This window comes from Notolepis coatsorum, assembly GCF_963971535.1.
Source record: "Notolepis coatsorum genome assembly, chromosome: 10".
Taxonomy (NCBI): domain Eukaryota; kingdom Metazoa; phylum Chordata; class Actinopteri; order Aulopiformes; family Paralepididae; genus Notolepis; species Notolepis coatsorum.
In genome coordinates, this window is record NC_140174.1 from 44,188,086 (window position 1) to 44,208,769 (window position 20,684).

Here is a 20,684-nt window from a genome sequence, read left to right on the forward strand (position 1 = left end):
GATCAGAGAGAGAGAGAGAGAGAGAGAGAGAGAGAGAGAGAGAGAGAGAGAGAGAAGAGAGAGTGTGTGTGTGTGCGCGTGTGTGCACTGCAAAAACGCCAAGCTTAGCGAGGGATTTTATATTGTATTAAGTCTCAACATACTTATTTCAAGAAATGTTGTGTGTGTGATATTGTTTAGACACTGCGTACTGCTTACTGTAGATTATTTAACTTGTTTCAAGAATCGTACTTGTTTCAGGAGAACGTAACTAGTTTTAAGTAATTTTCTCTGAACAAGTTCCTTATTTCATTATATTATTTCTTGTTGGGCTATAATCTGATAATCAATAGGCAAATGTGTCTTAACAAGATTACAACATGAGTACGATAAGGCTTAATATAAGATCAAATCCCTTGCTAAGCTTGTGTTTTTTTGCAGTGTGTGTTTGTTTGGATGTTGTGTGGATGGTTATTTGAGAGACATTAGTATCTCATACATATCTCTCAGATGAGTAACCGCACAAAAAATACTTACAGCACAACTACTAGAGTCTAATGAGGAGGCTATGCACACTCCCAAGTCCAAGTCTCTCTCTCTCTCTCTCTCTCTCTCTCTCTCTCTCTCTCTCTCTCTCTCTCTCTCTCTCTCTCTCTCTCTCTCTCTCTCTCTCTCTCTCTCTCATTAAAACAACATTTTGTTCAGCTAGACAGCTACATAAGCCAACAGGAAAGCTGTATGTCATACGAATACACATGTATCACACCAGTTCTCTTTGTGTCATTTCAATCTCCAGTGAGGGAAATCTGCTTCTGATATCACCATATCATATCTGACATCACCATATCATATCTGACATCACCATATCATATCTGACATCACCATATCAACAAATATCACCAATACACCAATCACAGGCCTGATTAACACTTGATTAGCAGTGGCTCTAATAGACAAAAAAGCGAAGAACTAATAATGCTGTTTTATAATAAAACAAACGCAGCTTTACCTGAAACACGCTCAAATCCGGTTTACGCTATTAAACGTAAGGGTATTATTCCTGTTTGAGTCCGTATAGAGCGAGTGTGTCTGCGCCTTACCTGCGTAGACAGTGTGAGAGACCGCCTGCCCGTCCGGATCCGACCTCAAGGGACATGTGAGGTCCCTCATTTTACAAGTGTGAGCAGGTCCCTTATTGTTCCCTGGCACTCACACACGCACACACACACACAGTGTGTGCCAGTGGTAACTGTTTTGTCTTCTTCTCCCCTGCTCTCGGGGACCACAGCCCATGTAAAGAGCTTTGTCTGTCTCCTCTCACCCAAACCAATGCATGATGTCACCTCACTATTCCTGTCTGTCTGTCTGACAGACACCACACACCTGTCCAGGCTCTCTGTGACACATGCACACACACACATGCACACACACACACACTCACACACACACACACACACACACACACACACACACACACACACACACACACACACACACACACGCACCTCCTCATCCATCACGCTCAACATAGGGGCCCCCCAGGGCTGTGTTCTGAGCCCCCTCCTCTACTCCCTGTACACACATGACTGCGTAGCACAGCGGAACAACAACACCATCATCAAATTAGCTGATGACACAGTAGTGGTGGGCCTGATCTCTGCCAACGACGAAAGGGCCTACCTGGAAGAGGTAGAGAACCTGTCACAGTGGTGTCAGGAGAACTGCCTCTCCCTGAACGTCAGCAAAACAAAAGAGATGATTGTGGACTTCAGGAGGTCGGGGGTCAAGGACTACAGCCCCCTCAGCATCGACGGGGCACCGGTTGAGAGAGTGAACAGTTTCAAGTACCTCGGAGCCCACATATCCGAGGACTTGACATGGACCACACACATTGACAGTGTTGTGAAGAAGGCACGACAACGCCTCTACTTCCTCAGGCGCCTAAGGAAGTTCCAAGTCAGTCAGAAGATCCTTAGGAACTTCTACTCATGTACAATAGAGAGCATCCTGACCGGCAACACCACCTCCTGGTTTGGGAATAGCACTGCACAAGACCGTAGCAGACTACAAAGAGTGACACGTTCAGCCGAACGCACAATTGGAGGGGGGCTTCCCACCCTCCAGAACATTTACAACAAGCGGTGCAAGGGGAAGGCTAAGAGAATTATTAAGGACTCGAGCCACCCGAACAACTGCCTCTTTGAACTGCTGCGGTCAGGCAAGCGATACCGGAGTCTTAAGGCGAGCACAGAAAGACTCAGAAGAAGCTTCTATCCCCAGGCCATCAGGCTGCTAAACGAACAATAAACACTATGCAACAACCATCAAATGCACACAGCACACACACCCACACGCACACACTCACTCAAACAAACAACACACTGCAGCACCCACTCTCCACACTTTAGATCACACAAACACACTTTACACTTTATATTTATTGATAAAGGATTTGCACTACAACTCGTACACCTACTGTGAATTGTACCTAAATTGCACCTCGTCCCATTTCTGCCTTGCACTATATAGTATTGTATATTAGTACACTGCACAGTATTGTATATTGTATGGTAACTCAGTTACGTCTATTCTGCATCGAACATTGTACATATGTCTAAACTGAACACTGTGACCTCATTTTTTTACTTCTAATTTTACTATGTTATTTTATTTCATACTTATCTTGTCTTGCACAGTCTCTGGAGCGTAACAGTAAGAAGCATTTTGTATAAAAGTATTCTGTACTTCTGTATGACAACTATTAAAGAAACTTGAAACTTGAACCAAGATCCAAGGACCGGGGGATTCCCATACACACCATACACAGAGATGTGCCAACGGGGCATCATGGTAAGAATCAAGAGGTTTATTTGTCACATACATACCAGGGCATACAGTGAAATGCGGGTGGTCATGCCCGCATTGATTGTGCGAAATACAATAATAAAATAGCCATAGAAAAAATTAAATAGGTAAGACACAAGATATGCATGGTAAAAAAAGACATGCTAAGTTCCTGAGAAACTGGTTCCTATATACACTACTATACAATATACAATTTACAATTTTAACACTTAATGTATCTAAACTATACTATACAGTACCTCCTTCCTTTAAAGTGACTTTCTATTTTTTAAAGTGACATTTTGTTTAAAGTGATTGTTGTGTGTGTGTGTGCGTGCGTGTGTGTGTGCGTGCGTGCGTGTGTGTGTGTGTGTGTGTGTGTGTGTGTGTGTGTGTGTGTGTCTGTGTGTGCTCATGTGTACTTGTGAGTGGAGAGATCAGTGTTCTGATGGCCTGCGGGAAGAAGCTGAGCCGGAGTCTATCTGTTCTTGCAGCGTGTGACCGTAGGCGCTTGCCTGACCACAGCAGCTTGAACAGGCTTTTGTTGGGGTGGTGGGGGTCTTTCATTATTCTGCAGGCTCTGGATTTGCACCTCCTGTTATATAAGTCCTGCAGGGGTGGTAGTGCAATACCCGTAGTACGCTCTGCTGAGCACACCACTCTCTGGAGTGCCTTCCTGTCCTGTGCCGTGCTGTTTCCAAACCAGGCAGTGATGTTTCCAGTCAAGATGCTCTCTACAGCCCCGGAATAGAAGTGTGAGTGGAGTATCTTCCCCGATACTCTGAACTTCCTTAGCTGTCTCAGGTGATAGAGGCGCTGTTTCGCCTTTTTCACCACAGAATCTATGTGTGCAGTGGTGCAGTGGCAAATTGACAGTAGGTCAAACGCTCCACGCGCGTGCGCGTGCGCGCGCATGCACAGTTTTTTTTGGCTGCTCTCGTCCTGCAGCTGGATACTATTGCCTCACAGCGCGGCCGTCAGCGCGCGGCCCAGAGAGCGCCGCTGGCTCTGCGGCTCTGCAGCTGCATGCTTCTCCGGGAGTCCGGTTGGATAATGCCATGTAAAAAGCGATTGCGCGTACTTCAGCCTCAGTGAGCAAGGTATAACGCCGTTATACCGAGTTATACCAGCACTGCACCACTGTATGTGTGTAAACCATGTCAGGTCCTCTGTGATGTGGACTCCCAGCAGGGGTGTAAAGTACTTGAGTAATTGTACTTTGTGGATTTGTACTTTACTTGAGTATTATTAGGTTTGTATACTTGTACTTTTACTCAATTACATTTCAGAGAAAAAAAACATACTTTTTACTCCTTACATTTAAAATGCAGACCTACAAAGTACAAAGTACAAATCTCGCAGGTCCAACCATTTTAATTAGTATATTTGTTTCCCTGGCCGAACTAACGTTAACGTTATTAATCCTGCGGCCGCACTTTATTTTAAAACAGCCAATCAAATCCCCATCAATGGAAAATTAACCCGCCCATACCCATGCTGATTGGTCCTTGTGCAAGACTAGAAAGCAGGGATCTTTGATTAAACACCTATCAGAATAATAGACAGTCAGAAAAGAAGTGTTTAATTTAAATTTTTTGTACTTAAGTACATTTAAAACTAGAAACTTTTTAACTTTTACTCAAGTGTGTTTTTAGCCAGATACTCTGACTTTTACTTGAGTACGATTTTGAGACGGTACCCATACTTTCACTTAAAGGGGAACTATCTTATAAATGGCCTTTTTGAGTGTTTAGCATTGTTTCCTAGCTATGTGAACTTATATTAATATGATCTATGTCTCAAAATTCTCATATTGGTGCATTCTTCCAATTCTCCTCTCACAATATTCACCCTCACTGAACTGAGTCATCTGAAAATTTGCATATCTGTGATGTCAGAAAGACACCGCTGCATGTTAATGTTGAGATACAAGATGAGCTGCACACAGTGGCACCTGCACCTGCACCTGCAGCCCAGGCTCAAAACGGCTCGAGATCTTGAGGTAGAAAAATGCTGTTTTTGAGGACTTGATTAGAAATACAAAACAATGAATAAAAAAAATATATATATTACAGAGGTGTTCCATAGACTCACAGGAATTGTGTAAAAGTGCCCAAATAGTGAAAGAAATAGTAAAATAGTTCCCCTTTAAGTATAATTTCTGGGTACTTTTTACACCCCTGACTCCCAGGTACTTGAAACTGCTTACCCTGTCCACGATAGCCCCGTTTATCCACAGTGGCGTGTGTTCCCTGCTGTATTCTTGTGAGGATTGGCTCGTTCCCCGCCACACGCTTCTTCAAGGTACTGTGTTGATTGGTGCATTCCCCGCCACACGCTTCAGGAGCGATTACCAATTCCATCACGCACCTGTCGTAGTTTGTGATTAGCGCTCCAGAGGCTTCATATACTCGGACCTTCTTTCAATCGTTGTCGGGTCGTTTTGATTACTACTGCTACTGCCTGTCTTCCCCCCGTTGTTGTGCCTCGTCTACTTTCCCTCCAGGACATCTTTGGATCGCCGCTGGTGAATATCTTGATCATCCGTTTGGAGCTACGCCTCGTTGCCCGCTTTACGCGTTTGCGCTTTGGTGAGTTTTGGAAACAAACCTTTTTGGATTATCTGTTTTTGTGTGTTTGGATAACACTGAAGAAATACCGTTTTTGTTTTGTACTGGACTCAGCTAAATTGTGTGTTTGGATAACACTGAAGAAGTACCGTTTTGTTTTGTACTGGACTCAGCTAAATTGTGTGTTTGGATAACACTGAAGAAGTACCGTTTTGTTTTGTACTGGACTCAGCTAACTTGTGTGTAGTTTACACCGAAGATCAAGTCACTTGTAATTCATACTGGACTCAGCTAAGGCAGGACTGAACTGCACTGCCTCTGTGTACTGTTGGACTGTTGTTGATCTCTCTCTCTCTCTCCGTTTCCACTCCGAGTTGGATCTGGGAGTATCTGCAGAGCCGCAGCGGCGCCTACGCCGATTCCCCACCTCTAACACCGGGAGGATCTGCAGAGCCGCAGACAACTCTGCCGAAGGCATTCTCCTTTTTTGTTGATTCAGATTTGTTATTTGGCTCCTTTTGATTCTGTAATAAATACGCCCTAGTGTTTGGCTAACTCTGAACTACCTGTCTGTGCCGTACTGTTGAGGTCGGTTTCAAACCCTAACATTACGACCCGACCAACGACCACAGCCTACAGTTAGGTGCGGCTGCGGCTGCTGTACAGGAGCTCCGAGCCCAGGTCCTGCCTATTCAGGAGTCCCTTGGCTCTCTGGCTACCCTGCAGACAGCCCAGGGTAATCAGCAGGCTGATATTCTTCACCAATTACAAACTCTGAGTGAAGCATTTAACGCCCTGCTTGTAACCCCACCTGCTTCAGGAGTCTCGGCCAGAGCACCACCCGCAGCCGTGGCGGGCCCCGCGTCTCCCGATCCCGCACCTCGGGAGCCCCGTCTCTCCGAACCACGTTTGTTCAATGGTAACTTCGAGGATTGTGCCACATTCATCATGCAATGTGAGTTGGTTTTTCTTCATCAACCCAGCCGATTCACTTCAGAGGGAGCCTGAGTGGCTTACATGACTAACCTGCTCTCAGGCCGGGCAGCACAGTGGGTTACTGCCTCCTGGGCAATGAGGGCTGATTTTTGTTTTTCCTACCCAGACTTCGTGTCAGAGCTCCGCAGGGTTTTCCACCACCCAGCCCGTGGCCAGAACCCAGGAGCTCGGTTGGGCACCTTCCAGCAGGGCAGTGGCGGGGTCACCGACTACGTGCTGGAGTTCAGACTGGCCGCAACGGAGAGCGGTTGGAACGATCAAGCGCTTCGTCTCACCTTCATGAGGGGGCTCAACGACGCTGTAAGGGACCAGCTCGCGACCCGTGAGGAGCCTGAGTCCCTCGAGGACCTATTCAACCTCGCCATTCGCATCGACGAACGCCTCCGGGAGAGAAGGCGTAAGAGAGCCCGACTGGGACCCCCAGAAGATCCCCAGACCCCCCGCACTCGTGACGGTACTGCGGTCCGTCCTGCTCCCACCACAACTGGTGGTTCCTTCCCCTCCCGTTCGGTGCCGGAGGAGGAACCCATGCAGCTGGGACGCTCACACCTTAGCCTGGCTGAACGGGAGGCCAGGTTCAGGTCCGGCCTTTGCCTCTACTACGGCCGGGATGGGCACCGTATCTCCAACTGCCCCACCCGGCCAAAAGACCAGGCTCGCCGGGACCCCAGGAGATCCTGGTGAGCCGCTTTTCTTGTTCCCAGAACCGTGCACCACCTAGCCGTCTGATGAGCGTCACCCTGGCCTGGGCGGACCAACAGGCGACGGTGGAGGCACTCATTGACTCGGGTGCTGACGAGAGTTTCCTGGATTTCGAGTTTGCTACCCAGGCCAACATTCCGCTAGAGGACCTCGTGAGACCCTTGGAGGTGTTCGCGTTGGACCAGCACCGCCTGGCTGACATCACTCAACGCACCTGTCCAGTCCTTCTCACCATTGCTGGTAACCACGTTGAGAGACTCCAGTTTTTTATCACCAGATCCCCTCTTGTCCCAGTAGTCCTGGGCAGGCCCTGGCTCGCGCTGCATGAGCCCCACATCGCCTGGTCCTCCGGTACCATCAGGGGGTGGAGCTCCGCCTGTCATGCCCAGTGTCTTCAGGCGGCGTCCTGTCCCTCGCCCCGGAGCCCCCTTTGTGAGCCGCCCCCGGACCTCTCGACTATACCCCCCGAGTACCACGACCTCGAGGAGGTTTTCAGTAAGTCCCGGGCTCAGGCCCTTCCGCCTCACCGGCCTTACGACTGTGCCATCGACCTCCGCTCAGGGGCTCCCCTTCCCGGCAGCCGCCTCTACAGTCTGACCGTCCCTGAGAAGGCAGCGATGGATAGATATATCTCTGAGTCCTTGGAAGCAGGCCTCATTCGGCCTTCCTCCTCCCCGGTGGCGGCCGGTTTCTTTTTTGTTGGGAAGAAGGACGGAGACCTTCGACCCTGCATCGACTATCGCCAGCTCAACGAGATCACCATTAAGAACAAGTACCTCTTCCTCTCATGAACTCCACCTTCGAGCCTCTCACCCAGGCTACCGTCTTTACCAAGCTGGACCTCCGGAGTGCCTACCATCTGGTCCGTATCCGAGAGGGCGATGAATGGAAGACCGCCTTCAAGACTCCCAGGGGCCACTACGAGTACCTGGTAATGCCGTTCGGCGGTATTCCAGGCGCTCATGAACGACGTCCTTCGTGACATGCTGGAGGAGTTTGTGGTGGTATACCTAGACGACATCCTCATTTTCTCCAAGACCCTCGAGGAACACATCCAGCATGTCCGCCGTGTGCTAGAGCGCCTCCTCCACAATCGGCTCTTCGTCAAGGCAGAGAAGTGCCGATTTCACTCCGACTCCGTCGATTACCTGGGCTTCATCGTGGAGAGCGGCTTGACCCGAGCTGACCCTTGCAAGATCCGGGCCGTGGAGGAGTGGCCGGAACCCACCTCTCGGAAGGAGCTACAGAGCTTCCTTGGGTTCGCAAACTTCTACCGAAGATTCATCCGGAACTACAGCCAGGTGGCGGAACCACTTACCAGGCTAACCTCTCCCGCCCTGCCGTTCGACTGGTCCCCAGCGGCGTGTGCTGCGTTCCGTTCCCTCAAGAAGAGGTTCACCACCGCCCCGGTCTTGCTCCACCCAGACCCCAAGAGACAGTTCATTGTAGAGGTGGACGCCTCGGATACTGGACTAGGGGCTATCTTGTCTCAGCGATCGGCAACGGACCAGAAGGTACATCCGTGCGCCTTCTACTCACGTCGTTTCCTCCCTGCCGAGAGGAACTATGACATCGGCAATCGGGAGCTGCTGGCGGTTGTGGCTGCCTTGGAGGAGTGGCGTCATTGGCTAGAGGGGGCCGAGGAACCATTCACCATTTGGACGGACCACAAGAACTTGACGTACATCCGTGCTTCCAAGCGCCTCAACAGCCGGCAGGCAAGATGGGCCAGCTTCCTCAGTCGGTTCGACTTCTTGCTGACTTTTCGCCCTGGTTCCCGCAACACGGAGGTCGACTCCCTGTCCCGGTTACACTCCAAGGGGGCTCCAACCACTGAGGACCCGACTCCCATCCTCCCAGAGGCCAGGGTGGTGGGAGTGGTCACCTTGGGCATCAAGGGGGTGGTAAGGCATGCCCTACGCTTCCATCACGCTCCCGGCAATGTACCTGTTCATCGCCTCTTCGTCCCCGACTCAGTCCGGTCCCGGGTCCTCCAGTGGGGCCATACCAGCCGGTTCGCCTGCCACCCAGGCGTTCATCGCACGTTCTCCTTCCTGGCTCGTCGATTCTGGTGGCCCACCATGAGGAACGACGTCAAGGAGTTTGTACTGGCCTGCGCGGTCTGCGCCCGCAGCAAGGCCTCCCACCAGGCACCCTGGTAGGTTAGTTGTAACGTTAGTTTAGGTTCGTGTTAACGTTAGATAATGTACAAAATAAACGTATTCCACTGCTATAGACGTCGCTCTTTTATTTTGAAACCCCCCAGAAAGGAAGTCATTATATTAGCTTTAGTGTTAGCTCCGGTTAGCTCCGAGCGTGCAGTAGTTAGTAGTATATTATCAATACCAGCCATTGGATTACTGTTTTCTAAATTGGGGAGGCTTTTAATCGTCAAGGTAAGAGGATTTTAAGTCATGGTATCCATAAACTTCAATCGGTTCGGATCCTTTGAATGAATGAGAATGTAAACAAACACGGCTTCCACGTAGAAATCACTGACTGCGCTCAGAGAGGAGTCGTTCGGCAAAAAATTGTTCCGAGTATATCTGCTTAGAAAACGTAATTGTCTAATTCAATTATTTTTTATTTCTCCACGTGGTAAATACACAGGTCACAACATGTTTACAGGAACGTTTTGGAGTTGTATTTGGAGTGTATTTGGTGACTGTAGGGCACTGTAGGGAACGTCAGGCTCTAAAACCCCCCCACTTCCAGTGATGAAGCTAAGCTACGCTAACGGAGTGACTGTTCCCTAAGCTAAATGCACGCACAGAGACAAAAAAGGTATGTATCTTCTTGTCTAACTCCAGGGAAGATGTTAAATAAGCTAATTTCCCAAAATGTTGGAGTTTTCCTTTAAGTACTAAAAAGTAAAAGTAAAAACTTTTTTTCTGACTGTCTATTCTTCTGATAGCAGGTGTTTAATCAAAGATCCCCGCTTTCTAGTCTTGCACAAGGACCAATCAGCATGGGTATGAGCGGGTTAATTTTACATTGATGGGGATTTGATTAGCTGTTTTTAAATAAAGTGATAACGTTAACCTTAGTTCGGCCAGATAAACAAATATACTAATTAAAATGGTTGGACCTGCGAGATTTGTACTTTGTAGGTCTGCATTTTAAATGTAAGGAGGAAAAAGTATGTTTTTTTCTCTGAAATGAGTAAAAGTACAAGTATACAAACCTAATAATACTTGAGTAAATTACAATTCCCAAAAACAGTACTTAAGTATTGTAGGTTATAGAGAACAGCCTGCTCATTACTCTTCACTGATCTGCCATTTCTCTGCTGTTGACACCCACACACTATGTGACACCATGCTAACGTTACCCCTGCGCACACAAAGATATACACACACACACACACACACACTATCTAAGCCGAGTGTAGAAAGGTGACCTATGTGTATGTGCGAGCATGGGTGTGTACAGTATGTGTGTGTGTGTGTGTGTGTGTGTGTGTGTGTGTGTGTGTGTGTGTGTGTGTGTGTGTGTGTGTGTGTGTGTGTGTGTGTGTGTGTGTGTGTGTGTGTGCGTGTGTGTGTGTGCGTGTGTGCGTGTGTGTGTGTGTGTGTGTATATGTGTACCTATGCTGAAGCCAATTTGTTTGTTTATTTGTTTGTTTATTTATTTATGGATCCCCATTGGTCTACACCCATGGGTGAAAGACTATTCTTCCTGGGGTCCTAACACACAACCTACAACATTACAGTGCATTACATTACAGTAACAAAAAAACAATAAAAACATAAACACCTTAGCCTAAGCACATTCTCAACATCTTGTGTGTGTGTGTGTGTGTGTGTGTGTGTGTGTGTGTGTGTGTGTGTGTGTGTATAGGTGTGTGTGTGTGTGTGTGTGTGTGTGTGTGTGTGTGTAGGTGTGTGTGTGTGTGTGTGTGTGTGTGTGTGTGTGTGTGTGTGTGTGTGTGTGTAATGTGAGAAAGGGCAGGCCCCCAGCCACCATTGTCCTCTCGTCCTCTTCAGTGAAGCCCTGACCAGATACCCTGCAGTCCCTCTGGTGGACCCTGGGACTAGAGGTCATGTTACACTGTCATCTAGTTAGAACAGAGCTATTCATTATGATCACATCATCCTCATCATCAGCAGCACCTGATTATCATTGGTCAATAAATCACTGAGGCCACTGTCAGAATCAGTTAATCAGGAAGACAATTGATGTTATTAACCTGAGGGGTCGATGATGTCACTGTGGAGATTAATGTATTTCTGATACTGTACATGACATACAGCAAATACACACATTCACACACACACACACACACATACACAGAGACTCACTCACTCACTCACTCAAATACGCACACACAGACACACGCACACAAATACACACACACACACACATTCACACACATGCACAAACACAGACACACACACACTAAAATACACACATACACACACACACACTCAAAATACACATGAGCGCACACACACACATACACCACACACGCACACACACACTCAAATACACACATACACACACACACACTCAAATACACACACACGCAAACACACACACACACACACACTCAAATACATACACACACACACACACACACACACACACACACTCAAATACATACACACACAACACACACAAACACACACACTCAAATACACGTGCACACACACACTCAAATACACACACACACACACATACACGCACACATACACCACACACACACACACACACACACACACACACACACACATACACACACACACACACCACATATTCAGCTGTGTGGATCTGTAAGTCAGAGTAATGTCTGGCTATAAATACAGCCTATGAGGCAAATGCTCAGAATACTGACGGAAAAGATAGTTTCAAATGAGGAGGGGTGAGGGTGGGGGGGCGAAGAGGAGAGGAAATAAATTGAGGGGGAGGGGAAACACCTCTATAGCCGTAACATCTGACGCCACGTGGCCAACTGGCCAACTCCTCCGCCTGTAAAACTTGATAATTTGAGGGAGGTTCAAGTTACCAAAAAACACCACTAGAGGGAAGCGCTGCTGATGCCTCATAAATACTAAGTATAATTACACATCCACAGCAGGTGATAATAAACCAATAAACGTCACCTATAAGCTGAATATACTGTAAGGAAGCTACAGTGTACGGACCACTTCAGACAGCTCAAAACAAATTAATGAGAGTAGTCCTTAAGCTACCTCCACGCACACACCTAGGGCCAACTTTCTTTAGGCAACTACACTGGCTTCCGGTCAATAAAAGGGTAATTCACATCAAATTAGGTCTCACACACAAGATAGTTCAAAATACAGGTCCGAAATATCTATCTAATTATTTTAATCGATTCCGTGACAATCATTCATACTCCACTAGAAGGAGCAGTACGGATTTTATTCTGCCAAAATTTTACTCCCTAATGGGCACAAATACTTTTTTATATTCTGCAGCACTGGAGTGGAACAAGCTTCCAGTGGCCCTGAAAAACATCGAAGAGGGGGGAAGTTTTAGGCCCTGTTTAGACGGAAACGCTAGCAGGTGAATCCGCAAAAATATTTTTTCGGATGTGCCTTTCGTTTATACGGAAACAGCGTTTTTACGGGGTGAAACCGCAAAAAAGTGAGACTACCTTCCAGGGTGGAATTCCTAGAAACGATAAACCTTTGCGCTATCATCTAAACTGTCAAACCGCATAAAACGATGACGAAAGGGTTGTCAAGGCTCTCGGCGCGCGTACTGCTTACATCACAGGCATGCGCCAGTAGCCTAGAAGCGTAAACAAAGCATGTCTGATTCTATCCATGGCGATCACCTGAAGGCTACATTGGCAGTACTTTTAAATACACAAGAATCTGTCCCGCGGCTATCACAACTATTAGTACTGGACGCCGCCCACTGTCTGTGAGTGACTCTGCTTTGGTCCAATCACATTCCCCACCCACAGTCTGCGAATCAGAGGCAGAGTAGGGCGGGTCTTCACAGCACGTCATGTGACATATGCGCCAATTGTGTGACAGTGGGGCTCCGTCGTCTCGAGTCGTTACAGCGTCGTCTGCACGCAGAATTCCATCCCAAAAGGCTAGTCTAAACGCAAAATTCAAAGTGAGACCGCAAGACGACTTTTGCGGTTTCTGTTCAGACTCTCTCCGTCTAAACGTAGCCTTAGACGTGCCACAAATAAATGGCTAGCCAGTGAAGTATAGAATAGCCACGTCTAGGAAGGAGAGGGTAGTGTTTTTATGGGGTTGCTATATGTTTTATTATGATGCTCTGTTTTTTATTATGATGATCTATGTTTTATTATGATGCTCTAAGTTTTATTATGATGCTCTGTTTTATTATGTTTTATTATGATGCTCTATGTTTTATGATGTCTGTCCATGTCCAAAATCAGGGACCATGATGGAAATAAGTGCTTGCACTTTCTCATGTTTTTATCCCTTGGATGCTGTCTTTTACTCCACAATAAAAATCAATCAATCAATCAACCACCTTCTTCTATGTTTCGTTGCAGTCTTCCATTGTTCCAGCCTTGAAGGTAATTGGATGTGCGCGGCCACTATACTGTAAATGGTTACAGTAAACAGTTGTCTCATAAACAGTAAGGAAATCCTCTCTAATCTTAATGGGCTCCTGCTGTAACGTTCCTAGGGCCGGCCGGTTATGAAAGGAACAGTGAACATTTCCTCCCTCCTAACATTGGTCTCCTACCTCCTAGTGGTCAGCATCAGATGGGCCAGATGAGACAAGCCACCATTTTGTGTTTCTTTGTTATTGTTGATTTGATTGCTTCATGTTTGCTGTCCTTGCATTTTCCTTTCCTTGTGTAATGGTCTTCCCCTTGTCTGGTTGTGGTTTGTGATATTGCCTTTGTTATTGTTGTGTATTGATTTAGTCTAGTTTGTGGTTTATTGTTTCTGTATGTTTGGACTGGCCTCACCAGGTGTTGTCACTTATAATTAGCATAGTATTTAAGTATGTTGTCTTCCTCTGTTCTGTGTGGCGACATACTTCCTGTTCCTCCCCGTTCCTGCCCTCGTCATGTTGCACTGTGTTGTCATTCTGAGTAAGTGTAGTGTTTTGTTGTTTACTGTTATTTTCCGTATTCTCAAGTTCTGTTTCACTAGTACCAGCACTGCTGCACCGTTTATGTTCTTTTGTTATTTGTAGTTTAGTCTTGCCTTCTCTGTTCTGAAATAAATAGAACACCACCTTTTGTGAAGAGCAACCACCGTCTCGTTCTCTGTCATATTGTAGTTCTGGGGCTCCTCCATCCTTCTGCTTACTGGGTTCTGTTCTCCCCCTATTCGTAACACCTGCGGCTGACCAGATATGATCGTCCTCTTGGTTAGAGCAGCAAGTGGATTGGCCACAGCAAAACTTGTCTGAAATTAATTCCCTTACTGAATTGAATGCCAGGTGGAAGTTTGTAAATTGCCGCACGCACGCACACACACACACACACACACACATACATACATACAGTACACACACACACACACATACATACATACATACATACATACATACATACATACATACAGTCAGGGGCGTAGTTGGGGGGGGGTAGCTTAGGATGATTCCAAGGGCCCAGCACTGGAAGGGGGCCCCAAATTTTTTTTTACTAGACATCACTCAGGTGTATTATTGATGCTCTCATTGATACTATGTTTGTTTCTGAAGTGTGTGTGTGTGTGTGTGTGTGTGTGTGTGTGTGTGTGTGTGTGTGTGTGTGTGTGTGTGTGTGTGTGTGTGTGTGTGTGTGTGTGTGTGTGTGTGTGTGTGTGTGTGTGTGTGTGTGTGTGTGTGTGTGTGTGTGTGTGTGTGTGTGATATATAGAGAGAGAGAGGGGGGGCTTTGGTAGACTATTGCATTGGTCCATTCATTGAAGATGAACGCAATGCGACATCCTTTACTAGGCTCACCCACCAACAGTGCAGGTGCTGAACTGCTGATCCGAATGTATGGGTAAAAACCATATTATGCGTTTTCATCAATAAGAAAATGGCACACAAAAAAATCCGCTCGCGCGCTTACGCGTGCTCACATTCACTGGGGGCCTACAAATACATTCTTTCATGGGGCCCAGAATCTGGAGCTACACCCTTGCATACAGTACACGCACACACACACACACACATACATACATACATACATACATACATACAGTACACACACACACACACACACGTTTGAAGAGAGTACCTGATTGAGCTGAGTACCGGTTTGTAATGTTGCGCACGCAATGTAAAGTTTAATCAAAGGTGGAACAATGTCCAAAAGTACTTTATTATTATTATTCCTACCAGGGCGGCTAGGTGGTGCAGTGGGCAAGGCGCTCACCACCAATGCAGGAGACGCTGGGTTCGAGCCCAGCTCTCCGCATTGCTATCAGCTTGGCTGGTCGTTCATACTAATACAATTGGCAGTATTAGGGGGTGGGAAAGCTGATGGGTGGGGATCGGACGTTGTGGACAGCGACTCCTACAGGTCGGTTGGTGCGCCTGCGCAGCAGAATCAGGAAGCAACGGGGGCGGCGTGCCCTCCAAAAACGCAGACCCCCGACGCTGAGAGATCGTGCTGTGCAGGTGAAAAGATGCGACTGCTGATTCCTCGAGTACCGAAGGGGACACGTGATGTAAGGCTTAGTCCACATTGCAGCCGGCTTGTGGGAGGCATGGCCTAACAGCGTTCGAGACAGGGGAGAGTAGAATTGGACGATACGAAATTGGGATGGGAGAAAAATTGAAAATGGGAGAAAAAGTAGATAAAAAAAAATAATATTATTCCTACCACCTTTCCTACCCATATGGCGCAATACCATGAACACAGCCCTTTGGCCGGGGCTGTTTTAATCACCTGGTATCACCCGTTACTTGAGTTCAATCACCAAGATGTCTGTGATGTTGGTGTAATGGAATGGATACTCACTGGCTTGCCGTGCCTTCTCCTTGTAGGTAGTAGACAGCTCATCACTCATGGGGGTCTGCTGGGGTCCAACCATGGGCACCAGCTGTCTGCTAGAGCTTAGCATCAGAGCCTCTTTAGCCCGCTCAGGACACACCAGCGGTGAGCAGGCCAGCATGACGCAGCCCCCTGTCTCCTGGAAGCCACTGTCCCCCTCTCCTTCTCCCTCCACCAGCCCCTGGTCGGGGGTAGGGGTGAGCGTGCGAGGGGTGAGAGTATGTGGGGTGTGAGCTGGAGTGGACCATTCTGATTGTATAGGTTGGTACAGGACCTCCCTGCGAGGAACGCCAGGGAGAGGCTCCCCCAGAACGGGCATCTCCCACTGGCTCTGCATGCCTCCGTCTGGGGCACTCTCATAGCTGAGAGAGAGAGAGAGAGAGAGAGACAGACAGAAAGACAGACAGAAAGACAGACAGACAGACAGACAGACAGACAGACAGACAGACAGACAGACAGACAGACAGACAGACAGACAGACAGACATATAGATAGATAGATAGATAGATAGATAGATAGATAGATAGATAGATAGATAGATAGATAGATAGATTTGAGATCAAGACAGAAGACAGAAGAAAACAGAGATATATCATGTAAGCATAAAATGAGAAGCAACAGGCCAGATTCACGTCAAAGAATGTCATATCAGTTTTCTTAAAGTAAAATTTTTTCAGATAAACCAATACTATTCTCCACACCGGTGGAAGAAGATCATAAAGTCACACTCAAGAATCTCCTAAATCAGCATTGAGTCCGCCATCATGATCCCTCTCACCCGCTCATCTCTGAGGTCTCCTCCTCCTCCTGGTTGCCATAGCGGCAAGGCAAGCGTGCATGGGGGGGCGTGCGCCGCGGGCGACGGTGTGTGTGCATCTGCGTGTCTGCGTCGCTGTCCGTCTCTCCGTAGTACGCCTCGCTATCGGGAGGGGAGGTGAGGCATCTGGGGGCCATGGTGGGCCGCTGAGAGGAGAGGGGGGCCATGGTGGGGGTCAGGGAGGAGCGCGGGGAGGCGGAGCGAACAGAGGAACCAGAGGGAGCCCTGGAGTGAGACAGAGAGTATGGTGGATGATGTCAGCGTTCATTTTCATGTGTACGTGAACATTATAAACCCATGTCTTTCTCTTTCTTCAGCTAACTTTCAACTAGCATAAAACTAAACACATGAACTAAACTGAAATTGAAAAAATTACAGTTGGAGTAAGATCATTTGAATTTTTTGTTAGCAAAGACGTGACTGAACAAAGATTGACTGAGACTAAAATACATTTAGTCTCTCAAACAAAGTACATTTGTTGTTGAACATCAAATATCACATTGTAGGCAACTGTTGCCTTTATAGAGACAGAAGTATAACATAATATCTGACTCCTCTTTCTCTATACCCCCAAAAATGGATGTGACAATTACTAGACAAAGATATTGTTGGCTAAAGCTAGATGAAAACCAGATTGGGTGGAATGTAGTCAATTACAATTAATAAATTAATAAATTATTTAGGCAGAAGACAAAGACTAAAACGAAATCTTAAATTGCTGCCATTACACTGGCTTGTCTACAACAAAATATACTTTCTACTATATATTTGTGGATATTATGCACAGTAAGTAACTGACTTACGTAAGTTACATAAGTCATAAGTAACCTTATGTTGTAGAATGTGGGACAAAGCCATGTCCTTTTGTGTGTGCGTGTGTGTGTGTGTGTGTGTGTGTGTGTGTGTGTGTGTGTGTGTGTGTGTGTGTGTGTGTGTGTGTGTGTGTGTGTGTGTGTGTGTGTGTGTGTGTGTGTGTGTGTGTGTGTGTGTGTGTGTGTGTGTGTGTGTGTGTGTGTGTGTGCGCGCGTGCATGCTGTGTGGCTATGCTCTGACCTCTTGACCCTCAGGTTGAGGATTCCTCGCTGTGTATCGATGAGAGTCATTGCCTGGGCGTGACTGAATTCTGTACACATCTGATCGCCAATAGCAACCAGCTCGTCATCCTCCTTCAGCCCTGCCCTGCATGCCTTGCTGCGCCTGCGCACCTGCAAAGAGACAGTAGGGTTAATGACACAGTTATACACACATAGCTCCAGGGCAAAGTTGCCCTTGAATGCATGAAGGTATGTATGCAGAGAGTCCAAGGCAAGCTCCTGAAGCTCCACTCATACACTGATGATTAATGTGTTCGTTCATGTATTCCTTTTTCTTTATGTATCAAAATTGTGTTCCATATCCACACACCTATGATCATCTCTTTCATAGTTTCAGTACCATCACCTTCATCAAAAAAGCTGATTCATCTAAATGAACCTCAAAATGTACCTCTTGTGAACTGCAGACATTATTTCCTCAACTATGTCTTCAGTTTTCCTTGAGCTGGGCCTACTATACTGCCCTGTCAAGGCTAACCGCAGTAACTCGAAAAAACTCAAAATTTAGTTATGAGTGAAATTGAACTTGTCAATAAATGTTTTATCTTGTGACCAAGTTTCAGATGTTAATGTTGCTCAGTTTTGGAGATATGGGGTTTTAAAAACTGCAGTAACTACAAAATTACACTCAAAACCCAGGCAGACAGCAGTAACTTCCAAACAGTGAAACTGAGAAAAATGGCTTTAAAGTGTTTTGACTTGCCATCCAAAATGTGTTATAGGTAGATAGATGATAGTACCCAGATTTAACATGTATTAATGAAGTAATCTTTAGGCATACAAAAATATGACGTGATTTTTTTTAATTAACCCCAAAAAAGCAGATACTGCACTCTGCTGCACGACTTCCTTAAATAATTATACAGGTAATGTACAGGCAAAGTGCAGTAACTTCAAATACAATGTTGTTTTCCCTCCAGCTTTCATAACTTAACCTAGCCATTTTGAAAATGAAATTTAACACCTGAATATATTGGAATGATGATGATCCAAATAAAATGGCTAGGTTAAGTTATGAAAGCTGGAGGGAAAACAACATTGTATTTGAAGTTACTGCACTTTGCCTGTACATTACCTGTATAATTATTTAAGGAAATCGTGCAGCAGAGTGCAGTATCAGATTTTTTGTGGTTAATTAAAATAATTACGTCATATTTTTGTATGCCTAAAGATTACTTCATTAATACATGTTAAATCTGGGTACTATCATCTATCTACCTATAACACATTTTGGATGGCAAGTCAAAAATCGTCCCTCTACTTCGAGTTTATTTGGGGGACAACACAGCCAAGCTCTTGTCATACGTTTTAATGCAATATTTGTATTCATTCATTAAACATGTGTTTTCCATAATCTTTCCAAATAATCCTGCTTTCTACACAGACCAGGACGTGTGAATACTTTCCCCAAGGCAGTTGTCCTTCCGCGTTCGGTTTACGCGGCCTGATTGGCCACTGACGCTTCTCTCAGCGCCCAATCGCGTTAGCCCTACTATCGCCTAACTACTCGCTCAATATACTACTATCACTCAACTCGCTACCGCCGTGCATCATATACTAAAACTAACTATCACTCAACTCACTATCACTCAACTAGCTACCGCTGTGCATCATACTACAACTAACTATCACTCAACTCACTATCACTGAACTCGCTACCGCCGTGCACAATATACTAAAACTGCTACCGCCGTGCACAATATACTAAAACTAACTAACTATCGCCTAACTCGCTACCGCCGTGCACAATATACTAACTCAATAGCTACCGTGCTGGAACTTTATTCTGTCAACCTTTACAATGTGCTATTGATGTAGACAAAGTATTTTTAAATGCTTTATGTCTAATAAACTAGACTAAATATAGTCTATAGAACAGATTTTTACAGCCTAACGTTAATATAGAGAGATGAAAACAATACGTTATTTATATATTGATGTGATGTCGATTGATATGAATAGCGCGTTACGTTAATATAGAGAGATTAAAACAATACGAGGAAATGGGCTACGTTAATATAGAGAGATGAAAACAATACGAGGAAATGGGCGAGGACTATTGATGTGAGAGCTGAAAACAATACGTTATTTATATATTGATGTGATGTCGATTGATATGAATAGCGCGTTACGTTAACTTAATATAGAGAGATGAAAACAATACGAGGAAATGGGCGAGGACTTGGGCTGTGGAACTGAAAGCTAGGCGCAATGCGATTGGGCGCTGAGAGAAGCGTCAGTGGCCAATCAGGCCGCGCAAACCGAACACGGAAGGACAACTTACTTGGGGAAAGTATTCACGCGACCAGGACATGCAAAAAACAAAAAAACAAAACAGGTGTCCTACATTAAAAGGCAGCCCACACGTCCCAACATGCTTTTAGCTCCTGCCATACAAAGGGCCTGTGCACCGTGCTGACAGGGGGACCTGCTGCCACTGATCCTAATCTTAACCTTAACCATTAAAGGTGAAATTTGAATTATGATGCACATAACCATTTTAGGCCTGATATTCTATATTCTATAATCATATTTCAAATGGCATGAGTCCAGATGGCAGAATTCAGTACTGTATCTACAAAACCTTCTGTTTAATCATCTTCCATTTATTCATTTGCTTAGATTTTTCAGGTCTGGTCAATTTTAGCATGGTGTTATTCACAGTCAAAGATTTAAAAAAAAATTATATTCTCATTTGGTTCATTACAATTTACTCAAGCCTAGTAA

The 20,684-nt window shown here is 46.0% G+C and overlaps 1 protein-coding gene across 1 annotated transcript in view; it reads right to left on the bottom strand.

The window, feature by feature from the left end:
• Positions 1-20,684, bottom strand: part of LOC311235559 (synaptopodin 2-like protein) — a gene marked incomplete at its 5' end in the record, with an annotated part of 28,677 nt that overhangs the window by 4,279 nt on the left and 3,714 nt on the right. Inside the window, 3 exons of the mRNA XM_084323028.1 lie at positions 16,014-16,408; positions 16,825-17,088; positions 17,917-18,068. Coding sequence (XP_084179154.1) covers positions 16,014-16,408; positions 16,825-17,088; positions 17,917-18,068 — 811 coding nt within the window. The remainder of the gene's footprint in view (positions 1-16,013; positions 16,409-16,824; positions 17,089-17,916; positions 18,069-20,684) is intronic.